The sequence below is a fragment of the Astatotilapia calliptera genome, chromosome 1 (genome assembly GCF_964374335.1).
Source record: "Astatotilapia calliptera chromosome 1, fAstCal68.1, whole genome shotgun sequence".
NCBI lineage: Eukaryota > Metazoa > Chordata > Actinopteri > Cichliformes > Cichlidae > Astatotilapia > Astatotilapia calliptera.
Genome location: NC_137422.1, coordinates 1,809,913 through 1,829,954, shown reverse-complemented (window position 1 = coordinate 1,829,954; position 20,042 = coordinate 1,809,913). Strand labels below are relative to the sequence as shown.

Below are 20,042 nucleotides of genomic sequence, written 5' to 3'. Positions count from 1 at the left end.
ACAACTTAATAGGATTGTTAAGACTGCCAGGAGGATTGTTGGTGCCCCTCTCTCGTCTCTGGAGGAGATCTACAAACAGTGCTGCATACGCAGAGCTATCTCCATCATCAGAGACCCCCACCACCCCTGGCAAGAGGTACAGGAGCATCAGCTGCAGAACCACCAGGATGCTGGAAGCGTTCTTTGCACAAGCTGTGAGACTGATAAACACGGTGCCTTGGTTGTACCTCAGGAGGTAGAGCAGGTCATCAACTGATCAAAATATTAGTTGTTAAATCCCTGGCTGCTCCAGCTAACCCCAAGTTTTTCTCCAGTCCATCCATTGTAGCGTGTATGCTATAGAAAGCACTTAAGGAGAAGAGAAATAAAAGGCTGCTTGAATGAATGGGAGGATGAGGTATGTTATATAAAGCACTTTGAGTTATTAAACTATAGATTATGTTAATTTTACACATTAACTTCATATAATTTAAGACCAAAGAGTCTTGCTGACAGATTTCTTTCATTTACTACTGTATTTTTTTTTACCATGTAGGAAAAACTGGCCGAGGGCCGTTTTCCTATTCTCCTGATTGCTCCTATTTGCAATCAGGAGACGCCCCCTGCTGGTCATTAGAATGAATGCAGTCTTTTAGACTGCAGGATAAACTTATGTAGGTGCATAAACAGTCTAATCTAAGAACAACAGCCACAACAATGTTGTCAGAGATGAAGTTCTGAGTTAGAGACATTTAGAGAGCATGAAAAAAAATTTACACTACATTTAAAATATATATATTAACAACATCGTGAGCAACAAGGAATCACACTGAAGTACTGTAATCAGTTTATTGGCAAAATGAAATATGAATCCATTTGTGAGTACATACTTATGACACCAACAAGCTATAATTGAAGAAGGCCATGTACTTCTAAACAGATGTATCCTTTTGTGTCTTAGAAACCATTACAAGGTTAATGGGATGGTATTTATGCGACTGTAAACAAAACAAAACAAAAAACAGGCCACTGAGAAAACCACATACTGGCTTGAAATTAAAATTGTACACAAATGAATGCCAAGGATCCGTGCATCATGTCACACAGTTCACAAGTGGTTACAATTAATGTGCTACTCTTCTCAAACGTCTGGATTAAACAAGGTTCCATACTTCAACCTAAAAAGGCTCTATTTGCTTGTTTAAAAATGCCAATAGTAAACTGCAACACTTTTAGAAGACAAGTATCTTTTTAGTACCTTATTATTTCCTTTATTATTTTCAGACTTAAAAGCAATTAGGAGAATGGGAAAGAACATCGTTTAAAAATTGAAGGAGAGACCTGCTGCCATAGAAAATACTGGAAGGAATACTTTGGGGACTCAAATTCTTACAAATAAACACTTAAATTCCAGACAAACTACTATAACTTTACACAATAACTCAAAACACTGGCATATAAAAATAAAACAAAACATCCACCGAGTGGACTTTCCAGAGTCGTCAAAACTTTGCTTTTCTCGACATTTTTACAGTGCTGCAGGCATCTTATCATTAGAAGTAGATACAAACACAGGAATTCCTTTTTCTCTTTTTCTTTTTCAAATGGCCATCATGTGAGATACATGCATATATATTTTTGTGAATGATTTGCTAACAATAGTTTGTGTTTCATTCGAAATTCAGTCTTTTACAGTATATTGTCAAAAGCATTGGAATGATTAACCATAAAGGGTAAAATCTCTGAAATGATTCCATTGGTTGAATTTCTCACAGCTGTTTACCTAAAACGAACATGATGGCCAAACTGGAAAGTTTTAAAATTTTGAAATTTCAATGGCTAATTTTGCTCATTAATGCCTCCAAAGGAAAGGTGAATCCATTTTCACTTCACTATTACAGATGCACAGATGGTTTACTTTCAGATTTTCAAGGGAAACTAAAAGCATGCAGCAGCAAGTTGGCACTGTGGAAACCAGCAACACTGGCAGGGAAAGAAATCCTCCAGTACGACACCTTTCTTTATTAATCTCCTCTAACCCAGTGTCCTCTCAGCATTTTTCAGCTTTGCGCTTTGATCCAAAGTTCAAAACTATAAGTTTTTAAAATAAAACCAGACTGACAAAAAGCCTTAGAGGATAAAATCGAATAAAATCTAAGGAAAAAAATAGACATATTTCATTATTACCCTTGGATACAATTTCGCCAAATACTTTGCTCCCTATTTGTGTGTTTCTTGAGTTCAGTAATGTAACTTCCTCCGCTGAGCTTCAGTATTTTGGCACTTTGGTATAATCCTCCATGTGGACGTTCCCGCACAGGCAGATGGACAGGATCATCCCCAGCAGCTGTTGACCAGAGAAAGACACTTTGAAATTTCTCATTTTTAAGTTATTTATTCATAAACAACTCAGATTGTTCATCTTGAACAAACTCAATCTACAGTTTCAATACATTGGAATTACCAAGATTTCTCCAGTCTGATATGAGCTTATTCTTAGTAGCAAACATTAAAAAACACAGTAAACTAATAACACAAAGAGTCTTTATTCCACTCACTTTGCATCGAAGAACATAATTGTTGGTGAACTTTGCTTTTTTTTTCTTCTTCAAAACAAATATTTGTGACAAAAAATTGTCAGAAATTTGTGAAAAAGTTCTGCATAGCGTAACGCCACAGAAGTGTATGAAAGTGTGTGAGAGCAAAGAAAACATCAGAGCTTTGTGTCACAACACTGTAAATAGAGGAACTGCTCAGCCTTCACTGAGTGATTACTCGGTGTGTTCAACAATGACATGAAGGTGCAGCTGCTTGTTTTATTAAAATTGTATTTGACTTTAATTAACAACATTTTATGATTAACAAAGAATCCAGACACATCCAAAGGTTTCACAAAAAAAGCCACTTTAGTGATGTTGAACTGTAACAGGTATTATTTTGCATATTGTTTGTTTCTGTAAACTACTTTCATGGAAACCCAGCTAGTTATAGGTGAATGAGAGTTAATGACGTTGTACCTCAAGAAGAGTCACTCCAAGGCAAATGCCTAACACAACCCCAATGTTGGTGAGGAGCCACCTCTCCACGCTGGCGGCACATCCCTGATTAAGACAAGAACCTTATTGACTGGAAATGCATCTAAGAGACAGCAAGTATGTGAGATGAACGGAAAACACCATTTACCACATCGTATACAGGCCAGTCAGGTGTCTTAGCCTCACAGAATCCACTGTCAGAGAAGTTTCCAGAAATAAGTGAGATGTTCTGGCAGGAGCAGGGAAACAGCAGCTGCGAGCTGTTGACGATGACCATGTTACCACTCCAATCTGTACGATCAATCCAGCCACAACACTCCATCTACAGATGGGGAGAGTTAAGCACAGGTTTCATTTGTAACAGCCAATGTTTTACTCTCAAGGACGTTTGACTGGCACGGCTGATGAAGAGGTTGACACATATCATTTTATACTCATTCTGGAACAGCTACTTTTGGCCTGATTTCATGTTTTTCAATTTAACACCAATGTAAACATTTCTGAAGAAAATATCAAAGTATTTTATTTACAAATGTTATTAATCTACTTTCATATTTTGAAATGAAATGAAATTCCTGTTAATGTCAACATGTTGCCGGGGAGGTTCTGACATCACACAAACCTTAGTTCTAGTTACTGTTTCACTTTAAAACACTGGTGTGAACCAGGATTAGACAAGTTAAATGCTCAGTTTGCTCTCATGTAGTGTGAGAATTTTCTGTGATTACAGATGTCTGGAAGCCTTTAAGATCCACACAATGCAGTCAAATGGAGTATTTACAACATGCAGCTATCTTATATTAAACATTATATCGTAAGTGTGTTGAGATAAGGTGACTACACACTAACAGTGCAAAAATTTAAACTCAGGAAATCTGCTGATTAAAATAACTGAGGTTTAGATTACTGAAAATTAAAGGTTGATATTAAGTCATTTTTGCTTATCAAGACTGCAAAGCTATTTTGTCACAAGTGACCGAATCTGTTCATATAAAAATGAAATCTGATTATTTCAGAAGAAACTGGCTGAAAAGAGAAATCTAGAGAGCTATTTTAAGCTACATTACCTTCTTTTGGAAACACATTGATGGAGAAGTGGTAAAAGGCAAAAGTACTGGTCCTTTTATAACCCTTTACTACGTTACCTGAGCACCCTTCCAATGCCCTGCTCTACCTCCTGAGCTCAGTGGAAATTAAGATTGTTATTGCTCAGAGTACAAAATAAATTTTATAATATATTTCAGACAGATTCTTATTAGGATAAAAGATCTGATGTCTCAACAGGACCTGGAAAAACTAGTCCATGCATTCATCTTTAGTAGGCTTGATTACTGTAACAGCATCTTTACAGGTCTACCTAAAAAATCAGTCAGACAACTACAGCTCATTCAGAACTCTGCTGCTCGAGTCCTCACTAAGACCAAAAAAGTGGACCACATCAGTCCAGCTCTGAGGTCCTTACACTGGCTGCCTGTCCGTCAGAGGATAGACTTTAAAGTTCTGATGCTGGTCTATAAAGCTCTGAATGGTTTAGGACCAAAATACATCAATGACCTCCTGACCCAGTATGAACCTTCCAGATCCCTCAGGTCATCTGGATCCGGTCTTTTATCAGTTCCCAGAGTCAGAACCAGACACGGAGAAACTGCATTCAGCTTTTATGCTCCTTATATCTGGAACAAACTCCCAGAAAGCCTCAGATCAGCTGAAACACTCAGTTTATTTAAATCCAGGTTGAAGACTCACCTGTTCTCAGCTGCATTTGAATAAAGCACCAAATCCACACTTTAAGCTTAAATTTCAAAACTTACATTTAACTACTGATCTTATCTATTTCTGATTTTATCTGTTTTGATTGTTTGTTTGTTAATTAGTAATTTTGTTTGTTTGCTTGTTTTAATCAATTTTAAATCATGCTTTTTATTTGTTCTTGTTTCTAATGTCTCTGTAAAGCACTTTGAATCACCTTGTTGTTGAATTGTGCTATACAAATAAATTTGCCTTGCCTAGTCTCTTTAGAAAACGTAAATTCAAGTTAATTTGTCTTCTTTGTCTCATTTAGGTTTTCAATGCATTTTCCAGCATCAGCTGACAAGAACAAGTCTAACTGTATAGTTACAAAGTGTAAAGCATCAAATTCCCCCTGTTAAAAATGGACTTTCCTGTGCTTCTAGTTTCTAGCTAGGACATTTCTGCCATTTTGTACCACTGAAGATATTTTTATTGATGGGTTTGTATTTCAGGTCCATGCTTCCAACTCACGTTAGTCTGGATGAAGTCCCAGGCCTGCTCTGTGATTGAACTGTTTCCAGAGTATTTGTCCAGTACCTTAGTGATGACCTTGGAGATCTGCTCGTTGACCTGAAAGACAGCAGGCTGCCAGAGTTGGTGAAACATGTATTACCATAAACATATAGGCAGCGTAATATGCCCACACTGTATCCATGTTTGAGCCAATGTGTCTCTTTTGTGTCTTCTTTTTGTGAATATATTGTTGGATGGATACCATTCAAATGAACTAAATTAAAACGCCCTCACTACATGCTATGCCAGACGCTAAGTAAAATAAAAAATTTCTCGATGTGGCATGTTTTAAATCTTATTAATTAGAAGGACTATGTGAGTTTTTGTCAATCATAACAACAATATTTACAGCCCATCGTTGTATTTTTACTCAGTTGTATATAGTATTTGTATTCGTATTCTATTTTTATCTTATTGTATATTTATTTTATTTTATTCTACTGTATATAGTATTTTATTCTATTCTGTACAGTTGTGTACTGTATTTATTCTTATTGTATTCTAATTTTTGCCTCATAACTTTTGCACTGTCCACTTCCTGCTGTGACAAAACAAATTTCCCACGTGTGGGACTAATAAAGGTTATCTTATCTTATCTTCATTTATAATATGATGACTAACATATTGTGTAGGTCTTTCTTAGAAATATTGCAGTTCATTTGCAAGAAAGTACAAAAAAGGTTCTTCTGAGAATAATTGGAAAACATAGCTATACTTATTTTACACAAGTTCAAAAAGTTTATGAATGCAAAAAGACAAAAGAAAAAAGAGAAGGACTGTAGGAGCAGTCAGCTTCTTCAGGTCAGCAGATGTTTTATCTCAAAATAAGCCTCTTTTTTTTGTTCAGGCTGAACAGCAGACATTTGCATCCAAACTTTTCACCAGAATTTATATTAGTTTACACTCTTTGCTAACAGAATACAGTTTTGCTCCTGCACCCTACGAGCGTCTGCCAGCACAAATGAACCTGCTGCTAGTTGATCAGAGACATCGAAAAAGGCCAACTGAAGACCGGACAGTCCTGATCCTCAAGGACCCCCAGAAAGGGCCGGTCCCATCCAACTACCAGTCTCAATAACCTGCTTCAGCACCACATGGAAGCTCCTGTCAGGCATCATAGTGGCTAAGATGAACAGGCACATGGCTCAATACATGAGCGGGGCATAGAAAGGAAATGGCAAGAATACCAGAGGCGCGAAACACCAGCAACTGGTAGACCGAGCAGTTACCCAAGACTGCAAAACCAGACTGACCAACCTGTGCACTGCCTGGATTGTGACAAGAAGGCCTATGACTCGATGCCCCACACCTGGATCCTGGAATGACCTATACAAGAGCAGAAGAACCCTAAGAGAATTCATCAGGAACTCAATGGGGATGTGGCGGACAACACTGGAGGCCAACCTCAAGCCCATAGCACAAGTCACCATCAAGTGCGGGATCTACCAAGGAGATGCTCTGTCCCCACTGCTGTTCTGCATAGGCCTCAACCCCCTCAGTGAGATCACTGACAAGACTGACTACGGATACTGACTTCGGAGCAGTTGTCAGCCACCGGCTTCCTGGATGACAAAAAGCTGTATGCCAAGAGAGAGACATGGATTCGCTGATCCACACCACCAGGATATACCGCAACGACATTGCAATGTCATTCGGACTGGAGAAGTGTACTTGGATGATAACAAAGAGAGGGAAGGTAGTCAGAATTGAGGGGATCGAACTACCAGAAGGCAACATAAAGCGCCTTGAGGTGACTGTTGTTGTGATTTGGCGCTACATAAATAAAATTGAATGGAACTGAACATTGCAGACATTGAGGACAGCTACATGTTCCCACAGGCAAATGGGAACCATGAAGCTCCCCCTAGGAAAGCTGCAGTCACCAAGTACCTGCAGAGGACCAGGCAAAAGAACAAGATCCAGGCTATCTACACCTACACCCTGTGGGGTTAGGTTAATTGGTGATTCTTAATTGCCCATAGGTGTGAATGTGAGTGGTTGCCTGTCTCTCTGTGTCAGATTGGTGATCTGTCCAGTTTGAACCCTGTCTGTCACTATATGGCAGCTGGGATAGGCTTCAGTCACCCGATGACTACAAACTCCCAAGATGTGAAGTTAGTTCAAGTCTGATACATAAAGATTATGAGGAAGAATAAATCACCAACCAAAACAACGTCTGTAGAGACTGAACTGCAGAGGTAGCAAAAGTACAAAAATTCTGCACTTAAGTAGAAGTACAGATACCTAAAAAGTACTCCAGTAAATGTTGAAGTACTGAATGAAATGCACTCAAAGTAAAAAAGTAACTCTTTCAAGGATGTTTTTTTTAAACAGCTTATTTGTGTAAAGTTAACTGAACCTGTTATGTTAATGTAATAACAAAATAGCAAGTGGGAATACAAACTTTATTTTAGTCAGAGTTTTTTATTCTAATTGTCCTCAGCTTGAACCAATTAAATAGAAATGAGCAGAGAAAAAGAAGGAAATCTATTAAAATCTAAAATCTATTTTCTGCTGCCTACATTGTAGAGGGTGACTTTGCTTCTAAACAGGAAAATGAGTACAGGGTTAAAGTGGGATACAGCAGGTGGGGGAACCCTAAAACTGATTGTAATGGCTCAGTGTGGGGAAAACAACTCATAACTGACGATCATTTCTAATGTGAGCTCCAGTAAACTCTTGGCTCTGACGGAGGCGGTCGCATCTTTCCCCGTGTCCCTCACCTTATCTTTCCTGCTTGGCTTCTCATGTCCTTCTCTAGTCTCAACTAACTTTAAGAGAGAACCTCAGAGAGCTTCTCCATCTTGTTCTCTAAAACCTAAAGAATTATGGATTTGATTAACTGGTCCCTCAACCCAATTGACACCCTTTTGTCGACGAGAAGCCAGGATTCGAGAGAGCCTGATTGTCCTGGAGGGACATTTCCTGCCGGATAAACGATGGATGGGTGGCAGCATTGGCACAGCGTTTTCCTGGCGGGACTGTCGATTGAGGACATAGAAGATTTATACCTATTTGGAACCATGATAACAGGGTTCTTGCTGATCAGAGCTGGCTCGGCGCTGGCTTATCAAAGATTAAAGAAAGCGATTACAGCTGGTCAAAACCCCACAAGGCTGGCCACTATGATCGAAGCGACGGGAAATACCGCTTATGACCTGCAGTCATGCCAGCATTGTGCAAAAAACAAAAACAAAAAATCCCCCAAAAAATCAAAACTCTCAGCCACTTTCAACTCTAACTATAGTGCATGGTTTTGCCTCCTGTTATGTGACATCCTCTGGGATTTACACGTACAGCACTGCCTTTCATGTGTTGCTGTTTAGGATCAAATCGGTTTGATGTTTGAAGCCTTAAATCTGTCAAATCAAAATTAACGAGCCTGTTCTGAAAATGTAAAGAGTAGGAAATACAGATATTGGTTCAAAAATGTAGGGAGTCAATATAAAGAGAACTACTCAGTTAAAGCAGAGATACGTGAAAATTCAAAGTACAGTAACAAAGTATTTGTATGCCATTATTTAACACTTCACATCAGCTAAGCATTTATTGTTGGACCAATGACTGAAATAACTCATAGCAGGAAGGAGGTTTGGCCTGGACTTGAGCAGCAGACAGTGGCTGAGAAGACCTTCCAGCAGAAGTTCAGATACAGTAAAAGCTGACGTCCTTTTTCTTGTAGTGTTCTGCTTTCATTTGTCTGTGTGAACACAATCTCCTGGCTCTCTGAGCAAAAGTATAAAACGCTTTGACACCCAGTACCCAGCTCGTATTTGGCAAAAGGACTGACTTTGCAGTTGATATAAACTAAAGAAAACCTCAACCCTCATCTCTCAAAATAAACCAAGAAAAAACAAATAGTAAACACTTTAAAAACTATTCTTAACCATGAAGCTTTCACTGTGTTTTACTTCTGGCTGAAATACCTCAAACTAAATAACTAAGTCTGAACACTGCTACTGTAGATTTTTTTCTTTGCATGGTGGGTACATTTATCACAGCATGTGGATGAACTCAAGCTTGCAATATTTGAAATGCCATCACTCACCACATCCTTCTGAAAGTAGATGAGGGCACCAGCTGCAAACTGAGTGATGAGGATGAGCAGGATGACGCTGAAGTACTGAGGAGGATCACAGAGAACAGTGAATACAAAAATTTAGGGGCATGTGAACAGCTGTATAAATAAAACTGAATTGAATTAAATTGAAATTGAACAGTCAGACCCACCTCTATATGTTAGTTAGTGGTACATACACAAGCATATCCCTCTATTATGTTTTACTGTTGTCAAGAGGGAGAGCAGCAAATAAACTCCATATCCAAATGCAGTTTTCCCCAGGCTGCCAGCCGTGCCAGCGCCATCTTACCCTCCGACCATACATACATTACACAAACATCACATGGGGAAGACAGGTCAGAGAGGTATAGCAAAGGAAACGCACGAGGAAAGACGAGGAGAAGAAAGAACTCCCCCCAGACTGAGCTCCAACAGGGAGATCAGTTTGAGAACAGAAAAAGAGAGAAAGTGTCCCTTCACCCGGTTAAGCAAAAGTCAACAATCTTCGATCAACGCGGACGGCCTTAAAGGAGGAACAAAGAGTCCTGACAACAATCCTGTTATCATGGAGATTTTTGTTGTTCCAGTCAGCTTAGACCTTGGCAGGTCTTCAGCTGGCGCCAGTGGGATAGCCGCATGAGTGAAGATGAATGAGTTCAAGTTCAAGTTCAAGGTTCAAGGTTCTTTATTTGTCACATGCATAGTTATACAAGTATAACACACAGTGAAATGTAGCCTGACACGCTCCTCGACATGTGCAAAAATTGGGGGGGGGGGGGTGTAGAGGAAGAACATTATATATATATATACATATATAGTATATACACTGGGTGAATGTGCAGTAGTAGCAGCAAGCAGGTGAATTCTGTACATTAATATGAATAGACATCTGACTATTTTACAGAATATTATACAATGATTGGGTTTAGTGCAAACAACTGCATCCAATTTTTACAATTGGTCTAATGTCCGTCACTGGTCACCAATTCTCTCAATTCTTTTTGTTCTTCTCCAAGATCTTATCTATATTGCGTTCAAAACACAGTCTGAGCACTCACAGTCCTGCCAACCGTCTGTCATGTCGGCCAGCCTTGTGGGATTTTAAACAGCTGTAGCCGCTTCTTGTTCTTCGATAAGCCGGGTCCGAGCCAGCTCCAATCAGCCAGAACTCTGTTATCATGGTTCCGAATTGGTAGATGTCGTTCAATGTCCTCCATCGAGAGCGTCACCAGACACACGACGCAACCGACCATCCAGTATCCGGCAGCAAACGTCTCCGCAGGACACTCGGGCTCTCCCAAGCCCAGGAAGGTGTCAATTCCGTTACGGGACCAGTTGATCAAATCCATAATTCTTTAGGTTTTAGAGAACAAGACTGAGAAACTCTCTGAGGGTCAGAGAATAAGCAAGACTATACAAAAGATGAGAAGCCAAGCAGGAAAGATAAGGGAGAGGGAGAAGGAGAAAAGTGCGACCGCCTCCGTCAAGAGCCAACAGAGAAAAGAGAGCTCAGAGAGAGCTTTTGTGCTCAGAGCTGTTTGTTTGTTGGTCTGAGGCAGCCATTCTTTAAGTTAAGAGCGCTGTGGCTCACTTTAAAAAAAACAGAATATGAAGATAAAAAGTCTTTTCCTCCTTCCTGTTTTTTTTTTTTTTAATATATTGTTAAATTTCAGATCCATCCATCTATGCAACCATGTTTTAAATGTTTGATTTTTAATGGCAACAAAAACTAAAATTAAGCATTTGTGATAATTGGCAACGTGTGTTTCACATCATTGGGAAGGAATTCTGGCCCACTCTTTGCAGAATTATTTTAATTCAGCCCTGCTGGGGTTTTCAAACATGAACAGCTTGCTGAAAGTCCTGCCAGTGCATCTCAAGCTGATTCAAGTCCAGATTCTAACTTCAGAGGTGAACCTGCTGGTGTGCTTTGACTCATTATCCTAACCCAAGAGCACTTGAACATCCTGTCATTCTCCTTCAGAATTTTCTGGTAGAGACCAAAACTCATGGTTCCATCGATTATGACAAGTCACCCAGCTCCTGAAGCTGCAAAGCAGAACACCACACTACCACCACCACGTTTGACTCTGGCATAATATTCTTTTTGTGCAACACTGTGTTAGTAACCAGATACCAGATGTAACACCAGTTGTAACAGGACACAAACCTTCAGTCCAGAGAATATTTTCCCCCAAAATGTTGGGATCGAGATGTTTTTTTGACAAATACACTTTTGTGTTCTTTTTGCTCAGCAGCGCTTTTCGCCTTGGAACTCTCACGTGAAAGCATTTTTTGCCCAGTCTCTTTCTTACTGTTGAATCACAAATGATGAATAACTGACCAAATGAGGCCCTATTTATTTCCCCTAATAAATGAAATGACAATTTTGAATTTATTCAGGTTATATTTGTCTTATATATAAGATATATTTAGTTTTATAATCTGAAACATTTAAATATCACAAATAGATGGAAAAAAAAAAGAAATCAGGAAGGGGGAAAAACTTTTGACAGTATTGTAAATAAATGATGTACAAAGTCTGCTTATTGACAAAGTCTCCTATCATCAAGAAGAATTGGCTGTGTGAAGCCTCAATCACTACTTTCACAACACTTAGAAGAAACATTGTAGAGATGCTAGAAAAAAAGCCACAAAAATTTACAGTGGACTGCTGAACACTGGATAACAACGGTACTGATAAAAGGGCACAAGTGCTCACTGGAAAACACGGTGGCATGTTTCAAGTATGCAAGACACTAACCCAGGTTTAGCCTTACTCTGGCCTGGGTGTAGCTGCTGAATGATGATATTGGATAGAATGGAAGTTGGTAGATAGTTTGGTAAGCGCACGTGCAGATACCAAAGTCCAGATCTCACTGTTTTGATGTCCTTTCTGTTTGTTTCTCTTCAGCTATCTTCTACCATGTCTCCCTCAGTAATGTATTTGCAGCTATTACTCCACAAGGGTGTGATGCACAATCTCCTCTCAATAGCTAATGCCAAGTTGTGTCTTCTATTTGAACTCTGGGAAACACTGATGTGAACTTCTCTCCAGGTGATGGAACCTCCCTTCCAGGTGAATTGTCAACATATCGTTTGATGTGTTTCTCTGTGTGAAAGTAACACAGCTAATGGTCTTCAGTAGTGGTGCAACGGATCACGGTTGATTCATAATCCGAACCGATCCCACTCCACGGTTCGGTACGCACGTGATCCGAAGATTCAAAAACGAAGGAAAAAAAGTATGTGTATGGTGCGCGTGGTGGGTCTGTCAAGCGGTTGCGCCAGCGGTCCAAGTGGAGGAGCAGAGGAGGTTGCGGCATTTAAGCAGCCCTTTGCTGCCCAGTCCGACCGGGCTAAAGCTGTTACAGAAGCTACTGGGGTGTTAGCTGCAGACGGGAGGCCGTATTCTGTTGTGCAAAACAAGGGGTTTAAACGGTGATGAATGTGCTTGAGCCATGCTATGATATCTCGTTGTGCGTCCACTTCCGTGACAAGATCGTTCCAAGCATGTATGAGCAGGAGAAGTTTAAAGTTATGGCTGAACTGTCCCAGGCATCTTCTGTTGCCCTAACTACAAATGGGTGGACCTCCAGGGCAACGGAAAGCTACGTGACCGTGACCGCTCATTATATCACAGCGGAGTGGTAGATACAAAGCCCTGTACTGTATTGCATGGATTGAGTCTTGAGTTGAATGTTTTTAATAGGCAAAAAATACTTAAATAAGTTAATAAGTTATGTTAAATTTGCTGATCTGAAAATTGATCCGATCCATGACTTAAAACCGTGATCCAATCCGAACCGTGAGATTTTTGATCCGTTGCACCACTAGTCTTCAGTAAGGATGCAAAAGTTAACTATTGACAGGAAAACCTTTACATCATTTATATTTTTTCATTATCATGTCTAAATGGGGACGGTACACACACATACTCACCAGGCTCAGCAGAGAGCGGACCTCATAAATGGCCCCCAAGCAACCGAAGAAGCTTATGAGAATGGGGAAAGCTCCAACTCCTATCAAAATGTAGCATGCCAACTTCACATCTGTGGAGTTTTCTGAGGATCAGCAACAGAGATCTCAGGTTACAAACTGCAAGCTGTCAGAGCGTGTGACTATGGCTACCATACTGTTAGGATATACATTATGCTTTTTGTTTAAGTAGCAAAGCACATTGGTCACACATGCATGTTTGAGTTGTAACTTGTTTCTAAGGCGATTTCATCACAGTGGTAAGTTTACATTATTCAACTATAACCGAGCAACGTGATCAAATGTCAGACTGAATTTAAGAATGTTACAGCTGACCTACCAGATCCCGACATCCATGGATTGGAATTACACAGTAATTGTGTAAATGTTTTTTTCCTGTATGCCATGAAATGCTAGATATTTACTAAAGTGATTTTTATGTCGTGTAAGATTCAGAAAATCATCTAAGAGACTTTCGATCTTTCTAAGCCCCATTAATTAAACAAAACAAAAAGAGTGAGACAAGAGTTAGTACTTTCCCAGTCCTCCTAAATCTAGCTGTAGGGAGTTATACAAAATATACCTAACACAACAGTTAGACATTAAAGTAAAACAGACTGTGTGGACTTGTTATCAGTGTTGCAATTGATCAACTTTCCCATTAACTGAAGCATTTTGACATTTCAACATTGTATAGTACAGAACTGAGAGAAGAACAAACAACAAACTACATGAAGGTGATTTGAAGTAGATGACTGCACGTCTTCATTATGAACACATTTCTAAAGTTTGACTATAATATCGGAAACACTGCAAACCCATCAGGTAACTTTAAAAAAAAAATTGATTCCCAGTCTGCTTTTGTATTGCGGTTCCCATGTGAGCTCTAAAACAAAATCTAAATACTTATTTGAGTATGACCTCAATAATAACGGAGCCCACAGGGCAGATTTAATAATGCTCTGCACAAGTAACGACGTTACCTTTTTCAGTAACGAGTAATCTAAATAATTACTATTCCTATAGTTACAACGCCGTTACCGTTACTAACAAGAAAATGCGGTGCGGTCGTGTTACTATTTTTCAACAAACAGGCGGCTGAAGCTGTCTTCAGCTTACTGCATCTTATATCAGTTGCACGGAAGTAGCTGTAAGTAATCTGGGCGATAACTTTTTGGCACAACACGAGATAAGGCGGCAAAACAATCGCATGAATGCTGCTGTTTGGCTGAGGTAAAACCAGAGTCATGATAAACGATATATACGCGTTTTTTTCTCAATAGTTTCGTCATGTTTAACGTCTAAGGACAGCGCAGCGAGCACTCTCTGCATATGACCAAAAAAATAAAAAAACAAACAAAAATCAGCCCTTTCATGTTGGTGGAAAAATGTCAACCAATCAAAAAATGATATGGCACCATGACATTTGGTTGTTTAGGAAGAGGGGGAAGTTTTAGGAGTGACGGAGAGAGAGAGAGAGTTTTGAGATGTGAGAGATTTGTGACGTTTAGCGTGTTTGGAGTGTGTACTTAATGTGTTGTCTTGTATAGTTAGTGTGTAGTGTTGTGGATGATATATATCAAGCTCAGGTCCTCTACCAGAGGCCTGGGAGCTTGAGGGTCCTGCAGTATCTTAGCTGTTCCCAGGACTGCGCTCTTCTGGACAGAGATCTCCGATGTTGTTCCCGGGATCTGCTGGAGCCACTCGCCTAGCTTGGGAGTCACCGCACCTAGTGCTCCGATTACCACGGGGACCACCGTTACCTTCACCCTCCACATCCTCTCGAGCTCTTCTCTGAGCCCTTGGTATTTGTCCAGCTTCTCGTGTTCCTTCTTCCTGATATTGCTGTCATTCGGAACCGCTACATCGATCACTACGGCCGTCTTCTTCTGTTTGTCTACCACCACTATGTCCGGTTGGTTAGCCACCACCATTTTGTCCGTCTGTATCTGGAAGTCCCACAGGATCTTAGCTCGGTCATTCTCCACCACCCTGGGGGGCATCTCCCATTTTGACCTCGGGACTTCCAGGTTATACTCGGCACAGATGTTCCTGTACACTATGCCGGCCACTTGGTTATGGCGTTCCATGTATGCCTTGCCTGCTAGCATCTTGCACCCTGCTGTTATGTGCTGGATTGTCTCTGGGGCATCTTTACACAGCCTGCACCTGGGGTCTTGTCTGGTGTGATAGACCCCAGCCTCTATGGATCTTGTGCTCAGAGCTTGTTCTTGTGCTGCCATGATTAGTGCCTCTGTGCTGTCTTTCAGTCCAGCTTTGTCCAGCCACTGGTAGGATTTCTGGATATCAGCCACCTCCTCTATCTGCCGGTGGTACATACCGTGCAGGGGCCTGTCCTTCCATGATGGTTCCTCGTCTCCCTCCTCTTTCTTGGGTTTCTGCTGCCTGAGGTATTCACTGAGCACTCGGTCAGTTGGGGCCATCTTCCCAATGTATTCTTGGATGTTCGTTGTCTCATCCTGGACTGTGGTGCTGACACTCACCAGTCCCCGGCCCCCTTCCTTCCGATTAGCGTACAGCCTCAGGGTGCTGGACTTGGGGTGAAACCCTCCATGCATGGTAAGGAGCTTTCTTGTCTTTATGTCAGTGGCTTCTATCTCCTCCTTTGGCCAGCCTATTACCCCAACAGGGTACCTGATCACGGGCAGGGCGTACGTGTTGATGGCCCGGATCTTGTTCTTACCATTCAGCTGACTCCTCAGGACTTGCCTGACCCTCTGCAGGTACTTGGTGGTTGCAGCTTTTCTAGTGGCCTCTTCATGGTTCCCATTTGCCTGCGGGATCCCCAAGTACTTGTAACTTTCCTCTATGTCTGCAATGTTGCTTTCTGGTAGTTCAATCCCCTCAGTTCTGACTACCTTCCCTCTTTGTTTTATATATATATATATATATATATATATATATATATATATATATATATATATATACGTGGGAAAGCTTTACAAACATTCAGAGATGAACTTACACACTTGCTTTACTTCTCTCTGGGATAACTTCCTCGGAGATGAAATGCTGGTTTGGTAGCGAGACTACAAATACACACAGCCGCTCTATCACGTGACCACACTGCTCCGATGTGCTACGGTTGTGAGCCGAGTTACGTGGTGTTGCAAGTTTTGTGAGGTGCTTTTTTGATATTTAATGGATCGGATTACATTTTTTATTTTTCTCCGATATCTGATCCAGTAATTTACGTCAGTATCGGACCGATACCGATACGTAATATCGGATCGATCCATCTCTAATCTGTACATAAGTGAGACATTTCATACGGTTTGCGTTGTATGACCACATTCCTGAGCTCAACTCTCTGGACTTGTGCTATCAGGCCATCTGTCTATCCTTTCAGCTTTGTCCAGCCAGTGATGTATTGTGGGTTGCGAGTGTGGAGTCATGAGTAAGGGAGTGAGCGCACTAGGCTGATGTGATGCATACTGATGCTGGACAGAGCTGAAAGAGCCCTGTGTCTGATGAGGGCACCTGCTGAGCAGCCATGGCTGACAAACATCCTCAGTGATGTGCGCTGTTCTATTCTTTCTCTATTACACTTGGTCACTGTCTCTATATGTTTTCACTGAACCCTCTTCAGTCATGTCTGTACCTTTTCCCCCCTCATGGACACAACTCATCTTTCTCTTTCTCTTTATCTCTTTTTACCATCTTGACATATTATTACTGCAGGTTAACCTTGTAAGTTTTAAAGATCTTTCTGATGTTAGATTTACAATCTGCTATGTCATAACCAACAATGGCTCTTCAGTTACTGAACAACTACAAACAGATGCGTTTCCAAACTGAAACTTTTGGTATATGACTTTGGTTTAAGATTCAGTTTAGTCATGAAAATGTTTCTGTTTTAGTCAGACTTCAAACATCTGACATTTAACCTCCTAGGACCTGGCGTCCACATATGTGGACATCACATTTTGGGTTATTTAGACCAAAATACTAAATCTTGCTCTACAAGGGCCTGATATCCACTTACGAGGACACTATACTGCTACTCTTCTATCGAAATTTTAAATGAATATCCTCATATGTGGCAAAAATTAGGTAAAAAAGAAAAATCTGGTAATTCTTTGTTTTTATATTCATCAGGTCCCAATCAGCCCAAATATCAAAGAGAAATTAATAATGCATGTCATGGAAGAGTTCGGGTCTTAGGAGGTTAATCCAGTTTTCCTCTTTGACACTTTAGTATTCATCCATGGGCTTTAATTTTGTATCCCTCAAGAATTTTGATGTCCCATCAAGTGTTCTTTTGATCTAAAGCAAGGTTATTGAGATTCCTTAGAGACCATGTCCCTCTGGTCTGTACTGCACTGACACAGTCCAGATCAAAGTTTTAAGTTTTGATACCAGTATTAAATCTTTATTTCTATTTGGAAAATATTAACTATTATTGTTAATAATAACTGTTATGTGTAAGGTAGTATCATGCCCAACTTGAACACCTGCAGAAGCAAATATCTGTGAGGAATGCAAAAAAACCCTTCCTAATAAGTATTAAAATAATCATAACCGTTGTTTGTTTTTTGTGATTTTTCCTGACTGACTGAATTCATTAGAGGGTCCTTTGTCCCTCTTGGGGGGAAACTCCCACTAGGTTTATATCTGGGACTCTCCACCATTTGACCTTAGAACTGAAGAAGCTTCTCGGATGAGAGGTGAAACGTCTTCAAGCAAGTTAAAGAAGTCCAGACGCTTTTCTTTCCAAGCTCCTTAGTTGAAAAAAGCACTTCACAAAAACTTCATGAGAAACTTTAAAACCAATGTCACTGACTGTTATATCTTAATTATCTCATTTAATCATGGCTCAAGGTGCTTTATATCTTAAGGTAAAGACCCTACAGTAATTGAAAGAAAACAGAGAAAACTCCAACAATCACATGAACCCCTATGAGCAAGCATTTTGGCAACAGTGGGAAGGAAAAACTTCCTTTTAACAGGAAGAAACATCCAGCAGAACCAGACTCAGGAATGGATGGCCATCTGCTGCGACCAGTTGGGGCTAGGAAAAGGAAGATGGGACAAAGACACACTGTGGAACAGAGCCAGCGATTAATAATAACTAATAATTAAATGCAGAAAGGTGTGTAAACACGTAGTAAGGGGAATCCCCAAGCAGCCTAGATGCACTGCAGTGTAACTAAGGGAGAATTCAGGATCACTTAATCCTGCCCTAGCTATAGAGTACAAAAACTTCAGTTTTATCTGAATTTAGAAGCAGGTCATCCAGGGCTTTACATCTTTAAGACATTCAGTTTAACTCATTGGTGTGTGTTATCTGGCTTCATGGACAGATAGAGCTGGGTGTCATCTGCATAGCAGTGTAAATGTATGCTATGTCTTCTAATGATGCTGCCTAAGGGAAGCATGTATAATGTAAACAGAATTGGTCCTAGCACTGAACCCTGTGGAACTCCATAATTAACCTCAGTGTGTGAAGAGGACTCTCCATTTACATGCACAAACTGGAGTCTATTAGATAGATATGATACAAACCACTGCAGTGCAGTACCTGTAATACCTACAGCATGTTCTAATCGCTCTAATAGGATATTATGGTCGACAGTATCGAACGCTGCACTGAGGTCTAGCAGGACAAGCACAGAGATGAGTCCACTGTCAGAGGCCATAAGAAGATCATTTGTAACCTTCACTAAAGCTGTTTCTGTGCTGTGCTGAGCTCTGAAACCTGACTGAAACTCTTCAATAAGCCTCTGCAGATGATCTGTTAGCTGTTTGACAACTACTCTTTCAAGGATGTTTGATATGAAAGGAAGGTTGGAGATTGGCCTATAATTAGCTAAGACTGCTGGGTCTAGCCCTTGTGTCATACTGGGACCTTTTTGTGCCACTTTTTTCATTCGTATGAACGCCATTTCCACTGTGTTGGGTGTAATATAGCGAAACTTGCCACCCGGTTTCGTTTTTGTAAAAGATTCAAAATTTCAGTCTGATTTTCTTAAATCAGCCTAACACGGCTGAGCAGCAAAAATACTCACACTGATCACCCTAGGGACCGTTTTGGGCCCATTGACTTCCATTATAAACGCTATTTTTCACGCCAGAAAAATTACGGTCAAAGGGATCGTCAGGTCTCCAGCTTAGGTTTCGTTTTGGACTACAGGCCTTAGAGTTGTAATTTTTTTATTTGTCCACCGGGTGGCGCCCTTGCTTCACATTTGACCTCTGCTGGAAAACAGCGGGCTGCTTGGACAGACCTGCCGGAAATGACGCCTCTTTTCCGGCGTGCAGCAGCGGCTTCGCCCGCTGATCGGGCGGACCATTTTTTGGTCCCTAGGACCATGAGAGGGTGCATTTTTTTTTTTTGGTCAACAGGAAATGACGTATTTGTTGTCACGTGGTACCGGAAGTGTGCGCTGGAAAAAGGAGTCTGACGCAACATGCCCCGATCATCGTCGCGAGTTAACCCTGGAGAATGCACTCATTTCGGCCTCGACGAGCAGCATTTGCCGCCTGGAGACCATTTTCTGGTTCTGGAAAAAAAAATAAAAGGCGATCGAAATGACTCTTGGTGCCAATCTTTAGTCCATCTAAAGGCCTAATTATAATAACAATCAAATATTACTTCAAATGTTTTTTTGGGAAAATATTTAGTTTTTTAGTTTTTTTTTTAGTTTTTTTGTAATTTAAAGGGT

The 20,042-nt window shown here is 40.5% G+C and overlaps 1 protein-coding gene across 1 annotated transcript in view; it reads right to left on the bottom strand.

Moving 5' to 3' along the window:
• Positions 1 to 814: 814 nt before the first annotated feature.
• LOC113033514 (CD82 antigen-like) overlaps positions 815 to 20,042 on the bottom strand; it is a 48,270-nt gene continuing 29,042 nt past the window's right edge. Inside the window, exons 4-9 of the mRNA XM_026187428.2 lie at positions 13,321 to 13,442; positions 9,367 to 9,441; positions 5,277 to 5,375; positions 3,163 to 3,336; positions 2,997 to 3,080; positions 815 to 2,326 (exon numbers count right to left, since the gene is read on the bottom strand). Of these exons, the coding sequence (XP_026043213.2) occupies positions 2,249 to 2,326; positions 2,997 to 3,080; positions 3,163 to 3,336; positions 5,277 to 5,375; positions 9,367 to 9,441; positions 13,321 to 13,442 (632 nt within the window). The 3' untranslated portion in view covers positions 815 to 2,248. The remainder of the gene's footprint in view (positions 2,327 to 2,996; positions 3,081 to 3,162; positions 3,337 to 5,276; positions 5,376 to 9,366; positions 9,442 to 13,320; positions 13,443 to 20,042) is intronic.